Raw genomic sequence first — 6,818 nt, forward strand, 5'->3', positions numbered from 1 at the left:
CCCTATGGTCTTTCGGAAGAAGAGGAGCTCAATTCGCTCAGCGGTGATGAACCTCAGAGATGGGAGCAGGAGGAGCAATTTCCCAAACCTGAGCAGGAGAAAGGAAGCTGTCAGGCCAGCCTCTGAGCAAGGCAGCGGGGGAGGGGAGCGGAGAGAGCTGCCCAGGGCCAGCCAGGGGGTCTGGATGCAGGGAAGGCTCCTGCATTAGAGGACTCCTTTCCACCTTCCATTGGTTAGAAGCAGGATGAAAACAGGGACTCAGTCTTGTTCATTATGTGTCAAGATTATAAAGTGAGAGTGTTTCTTTGCACATGCATGGTGTGTGTGTGTGTGTCTGTCTGTGTGCCCTAAGTGTGTAGTGTTTAGGTGGAAGTTGAGGACAAGTATCTTCCTCTGGCTAGTCCACCAGCTACCTCGTCCCAGGGACCCCTGTGTCAGTTTCCTGGGTGCTACAGCTGCAGGCCTGCCATGTCCACCAGCTTTGGTGCGGGTTCCAAGGATCTGAGCTCCAGTCTCCATACTTGTACAGCCAACTCCCAGCCTATGAGACCTTGGAAGCAATTCTGTTTGGATGCTCACTGATGGCGCGTGCTATAATTTAAGTCACATTAGTTTTACACCTTTGATGACAGGAACTACTACTGAAAATATTCTGAGGTCAAGGGAGATTTTAGTTAGCTGAAATACATCCAGAAAAAAAGAATCCGTCCTAGTTTCAAGTAAGAACCATTTGCTGAAGCAGCTGTCCCCAGTACTCAAAAAAAAAAAAAAAAAAAAAAAAAAAAACCAGAACCATATGACCTTGGGGAAGGCCTAAGGCCCACCCCCTTCTGTACCTAGAGAGCTATGAGAAACCAGCTATTCACTCTCTGAACTAGTGAGTGGCTTTGCCCAGATAAAATCCTTCCTCTTGTGAGCAGTGAGCAGTCACCCCCTGCCTCACCCCCACCCCACCTTCCCTTCTCCTGTCTTACTGACCCAGGGAGTGGGAAGAAGTCCAGTGAAGTCCACTGGAGAATCGCTGCATACTTCGGGAACGGACCCACCCAGTAGGTAATGGTGGGGAACGCATCACAAGTAGACTTTCAAAGGTAAAATAAGCAGAGGCTGAGCATATAGTTCATTTGGAAGAGTCCGTGCTCAGCAGGCACCGGACCACATGTGGCTGCATCTGCCCGTTTTTCTCCCAGTGCTCTGGAAGTGGAGGCTGGAAGCTCAGCCTATCCCCAGTGGCACAGTGCGTTCAGGCTTAGCTTGGACTCCGTGGAACTTAGTCTCAAAACAGTGTATCGGGGCAAAGCACACAAACCGTAGGAGGATGGGTATAGTCAGTGGGACTGTGCTTCTGTATCTATCTCCCTGTGGCTCGGTTACATTGAACTGGAGACTGGAAACCCACCTCCATGACACTCAGCCCTGCAGAGGTGACTTGGGGAGTCTGTGCGGAGAGCCAGAGGTCATCTTCTTCAATCATTACCCATTTTAGTGAGTGTGTGTGCATGTGCGTGTGTGTGCATGTGTGTGCGTATGCTGGATCCCCCACCTTCCTACCAGCAAGAATCTTTCAAACCTTCCGTACCGGACTCCTGTCATAGTTATGAGCTTTCTCTTCTGTTTAGGTCCTATCATGTTGTGAACACACACAATCCCTGTCAAAGGCTGGTAGGGTACACCTGTAAGCCTACCACTGAATCTGAGACCAGTCCAGACTACACACTGAGCTCCTATCTTTAAAAAGTAAGTTTTTGCTTGTTTATTTGGTTTTTGAGACAGGATTTCTTTGTATAGCCTTGGCTGTCCTGAAACTTGCTCTGTAGACCAGGCTGGACTTGAACTCAGAGAGATCCTCCTGCCTCTGCCTCCTGAGTGCTAGGATTCACAGCATGCACCACCACCACCTCCCTGCCCAAAAAGTAAAAATGTAAAGCCTGCCATTTACTACCCTTTCAGACACAAGTCACTCTCCACACCTGGCCACGATGATTCTTGTCTTTCATGTGGCTACCATGATGACCATCCCCATAGGCTTTGTCTCTTGGTGTCTTCCTGGGCCTGGCACAGAGCCTGGTCCACAGGAGATGTTGGATAGCCATGGTTGACCAAGCCCTTTATCCTGTCTAAGCAGGGAAGCCCCGAGATGGTGTAGGAGAGGTAGGTAGGAGGAAGGAGGCAAATGGGGAGGGCAGGTGGGTCACTGCTGTCACCTCACAGGCTGGCTGGGGTGGTGAGCCTTGCTGTGCTGGCTCAGCATCACCTGGGACTGGTCCTGCAAAGCCTCCACATGTTCAGGATCCTTCAAGCCTCGTGTTTCTGGGAGAAAAACAGCACCAGCGACTTTTAGAAGTCAGCCTCACCCCACACCCCCAAAAGTATTCTGTTAGACCACATCTTTTTTTCCTGCTTCCCCTCTTGCAGCAAGAAGACTGTCCCTCTACACCCAGGTGGGTTTACGGGGAGCCTAGCGGACAGAAGTGACCATAAGTCTGCTTCCCCCACCCCCTTTTTATTCATAACTATGTCTTTGGAAGGATTGAGTCAAGGCTCAGTACCAGGTTTGAAGAGGACCAGGGCCTTCAGGCAGGCAAACTCTGTGGGGTCCACCGCCAGAGCACGGAACCGGGAGATGGTTTCCTGCAGGAAGCGCATCTCTGCGCTGGCCAAGGCCAGTCTGCCTTGAGAGCTGCCAGAGGTCTCGGGCGGTGCCAGCAGTGGGCAGCTGTCCAGGGGCAGAGACCACTGAATGGCTCCAAGGAGGAAAAGCTCGCTCCATGCCTCTTCCAGCAAGATCACCTGTGATCAGAGAGGGTGACCAAGTGTCAGCATAGGTACACAGCTCCCAGTGCTCCTGGCCTGCCACCTTCTCCAGGAGCAGAAGAGCCCCTCACAGGCGCCTACAGCTTTACTCCTAACCTCTGCCTACACTGCCTCTGGCTCAGCTATCCAGGTTTGCAGATGCTTCATAGATTTGATCCAGAGCTGTAGCCAGGCTATTCAGGATAAGTCAAGGCATGCTAGGTGAACCCAGGAGTGTCACACTGAGAGAGCTCAATGGACTGGCTGACTCCTGCAAGCACACAGCCCTACTGAGGGCTCAGAAACTCTGGCCAGCCACGCCACTCTCTTCTGGACCACTGTGAGATCTCTGCCAGCCTATTAGAAGCTTGGAGCGCTCTCTTAGATGTGGAAAGGCTAAGGGGACACTCAGACGTGAATTCACAGGGAGCCTGTGCTCTAAAGAACTCACAGTCAGCCACTTTGTTGTCCTGGGTATGTAGATTGCTGACTCATAGAATGGCTACAAGCAGGTCAGTTTGCACAGAAGAAAAGGCAATGAACCCAGAGAGCCACCGTCCAGGCTCTGTGCATCTCTGGCTAGGATCCTTCCCTCAGAGAGTTACAGATTTCCACGGACACTGCTCTAACCATCCCCAGCTCAGAGACACAAGTACCCCGAGGTCACCATCCAAACTGTGTAAGTCTCCATCCCTCACCAGCCCAGGAGTATATGTTCCCCAAAGCTGGCTGGCCTCTGACTGCCTGCCCCAACTCCAGCAGGCCAGCTGTGTTGTGTACCTGGTCCCGGAAAGGCAGGTTGGAAAACACCGGCAAGTTCTTGGCCCACTTGACAGCCATGAAGAGCAGGCGAGCGGATGTCTCGTGGATGCCATCCAGACTGCAGGGGGATGCGGGGAATTCGGGGTCATTGCTGGTGACGTCAATGTTCTCTTCAGCTATAAAGGAGGTGGTTTGGACCTTAGTGCCTGCTCTGTGAAGGTGGGGTGTGAGGGTCCATGCCCGCTGTTCTCCCACTTACCATCCTCTGGTTCCAGCTTAGCACAAGTTTCAGCGGTGATGAGGCTGGCCATAAAATGGTGGCCCATGGCTCTGGTTGCAGACACGGATGTGGGGCCCCGGGGACTGGGCCCTGCCAGGGCGGGAGAGGCCGCCACCGGTTCCGGTCGGGGATCACCGCCTGTTTCTATGCCATCCAGGTGGACCTGAGCCATGCTGCGGGGCTGCCGTTCATTCTGCACAGCTTGGAGGGCAGAGAGACTCAGGACACACACCCCTGCCCTCGGCAGTGACCCCGCTTGCCCTCTCGCCCTTCCCACCTCACTGTGCCCACCACTCACCATCTTGGTTCATGCCTGCTTGTAAGCACTTCTTCAGCCGGCAGGCCTGGCACTGGTTTCTATGGGCCTTATCCACTGGGCACATTCCTGCCCCGACTTGGCACCTGCAGAGGACACGAGGTCCTGGGGGCCAGTGTCATGCCCTGACTCCAGGCCTTGAATTGGGGGACATGTTTGCCCTGGTCTCATCTTCTGCTTTCCCTGAGCCTCCCATCCCCATCCGTGCGAGGCACCGGGGCTGGTGGTACCTGTAGATGAGCCTCCGTCTCACACTCCTCTTGAAGAAGCCACTGCAGCCATTGCAGGCGTAGATGCCATAATGCTTCCCACTGCTGCTGTCCCCACACACTCGGCACTGGAGCGAGGGGCCCGCACCTGAGCAGGGAGGCAGAGCGGGACTGAGATGGTTCTACATTCCCTCCCCTGGTCACCCTTTTCCTGGGTCCGTAGGTTCCCACGTCCCCCAAACTAGATCCGCTCATGTGACGCCCACCGGAAGTAGCCGCTTCCTCGCTGTAGCATCCTAACCTCTACTCGCACCCCTTCCCCGCTCTTCTCCCTCCATGGGCTCTTTCCAGTCAGATATCCATGCTGCCTCCACGTCCCCGGCCCCATTCCTCTCCTGTGAGTGACTGCAGCCTTTCACGAGCCCTGTCACGAGGATCTCTGTGTTTCAAGCGCACCCATCTCCTTACTCGGCAGCGCCATTGTTGGGTCCTGCTCTTCTGGCCCCTGAGTTTCTAGGACTGTGGGGCTGTTAGCAGAGCAGGACCTGCTCTGGGCTTGCTCACGGCCCCGGGGCTGGGGCTAAATGGCTCAAGCTCCCTCATGGCTCCCTGAACCGACTGCTTGTACGCTCTTCCCCAAAGGCCCAGAGCTCATCTCCAGGAAAAAAAAAAAAAAAAAAAAATCATACCTGTTGGGTCCTCTCCGAGGCCCCACCTACCCGGAGACTCCTTCTTGGAGGCCGTCACAGCCATGGGCACAGCGGAGGCTGTCACTGTAGAGCTCATTGGATATGGATGGTGCCAAGGGTAGCCTGCCTGCTAGAAGTTGCTGGGCCCAGCCTATGCATCCATTGTCTGTCTGTCTGTCTATCTGTGCCTGTCTCTCCTCTACTTCCCTTCCCTTGTAAGTTAGGAGCGCTTCCTCCTTCTGGAGCTTTCTCACCACCTTGCCTCTGGGTCCAGACTTCTTTCAGCACGCGCTGCACGGCGCCGGACACAGTGTATGATCCTCTTAATCTTTACTGTCTCCACAGGGGATCAACTGGCCACACCTGCGGCATTACCCAGGTGCCCCTGGGAGCCAGTCAGCCCTGCTGCCGCCACACTGACTCCTAGGTTACCTAACGTGCCTGGGGTCGGTCCATCCTTTGCTGTCCTTACACACTTCGTGGGAGCAAGGAGCTTGGCTGAGTGCGCATGCTCTCAGCTGCCTGTCATCCAGTGACAAATCTTATGGGGGAAGAGTGTTATATATCCCACCTCCCCAAGGACTTCAGATGTTTTTGTGACATTCGCCATGTATTCGAGACATGCGTGGCTGTGTATGTATCAGTGTGTCTGTGTAGGTTTCTGCATCTGGTTGCTTGTTCCCGTTGAATCCTGGGAAGCCCACCCTCTATCCTGGTGGTTCTCATCCGAGTCTCTTGATAAAGGACTGCTTAGGGCCAGTGGTTTAAGAACTTGCCCCCACGGAAGACTCACATCTCCGGATGTCTCTGCGATCAGGTCCAACAGAGGGTGTTGGGCAGGCTGGGTGCAGAGGAGGGCATTTTCCCATGGGGCAATGGGGTGGGATGGCTCCCAGGGGAAGAGAGGCTAGGGCCGGGGCAGATCCACCTCCATGTATGTATGGTGCTTTGTCATGGGCCTTGCATCCCCAAGCAGGTGACTTTGCCTCTCTGAACCTGTTTTCTCCTCTTGGTGTGATACAATGCCTGTCTTAGGGTGTAGCTGGGAAAATGCAGGTAGGTGGTTCCCAGAATGCATTTTGGTGCCTGGCATTAAGAAGATTGAAGCAGCACCGGAGAACATCCTTTCCTGTCCCTGCCCCTTGCCATCCTTTTCCCAGGCCCCAAGTGGACGGGAAATAGTGTGTTAGGGCACAGGGAGGGATGCCTGTCCTCACAGACTGGGAGAGGACAATTGTGTCCCGAATTAGAGCCAGGGAGCATCTAGAGGGATCATGGAGTTAGGAGGACAGAAGGGTGGGGCATGGCCTCCTAAGTGGGGTTAACCCTCACTATGACAGGGAAGCGCTATTGGGGATTTGGAAAGTCAGCTCAGGGGCTTTGCAGGGTGATCCGCTGAGGACAGGAGCCTCTCATATGTCCCGTCTGTCCCTGCTCCTACCCTCACCCCCCTCAGGAGCCTTCATGGACAAGACCTGAAGCTCCACCTAGCAGCTGAGTCGGGGCGTCAGAGCAAGGCTGTGCTTTAGACACACCATCTGCTCCACACATCCCACTCACCCCTTGCAAACTCTGTGGGCCATCTTGGAAGACACCCACGGCCTCAGTGACAGCTTCTGTCCTCACCTAAGATCTATGCCCCAAAACCACACTCATCTCCAACTGACCTGCACAGACATGTGAGCAGGGCCCAAGAACTTGGGGGAGGGGGTGCGATCATGTACGAGGGTAGAACAGGCCAGGCAGAGCTGGGGATTGATCTGGACCAG

At 54.5% G+C, this 6,818-nt stretch overlaps 1 protein-coding gene across 1 annotated transcript; it reads right to left on the bottom strand.

Annotated features, from left to right (window-relative positions):
* Window positions 1-2,200: 2,200 nt before the first annotated feature.
* NR2E3 (nuclear receptor subfamily 2 group E member 3) lies at window positions 2,201-5,146 on the bottom strand (the record flags this gene model as incomplete). Its single annotated transcript, XM_080929711.1, has 7 exons — window positions 2,201-2,310; window positions 2,550-2,790; window positions 3,574-3,731; window positions 3,815-4,036; window positions 4,134-4,237; window positions 4,382-4,508; window positions 5,050-5,146. 7 exons carry the CDS (start codon window positions 5,144-5,146, stop codon window positions 2,201-2,203), a joined length of 1,059 nt encoding a protein of 352 aa, XP_080785837.1.
* Window positions 5,147-6,818: the final 1,672 nt, after the last annotated feature.

The sequence above is a fragment of the Micromys minutus genome, assembly GCF_963924665.1.
Source record: "Micromys minutus genome assembly, chromosome: 16".
NCBI classification, from domain to species: Eukaryota; Metazoa; Chordata; class Mammalia; order Rodentia; family Muridae; genus Micromys; species Micromys minutus.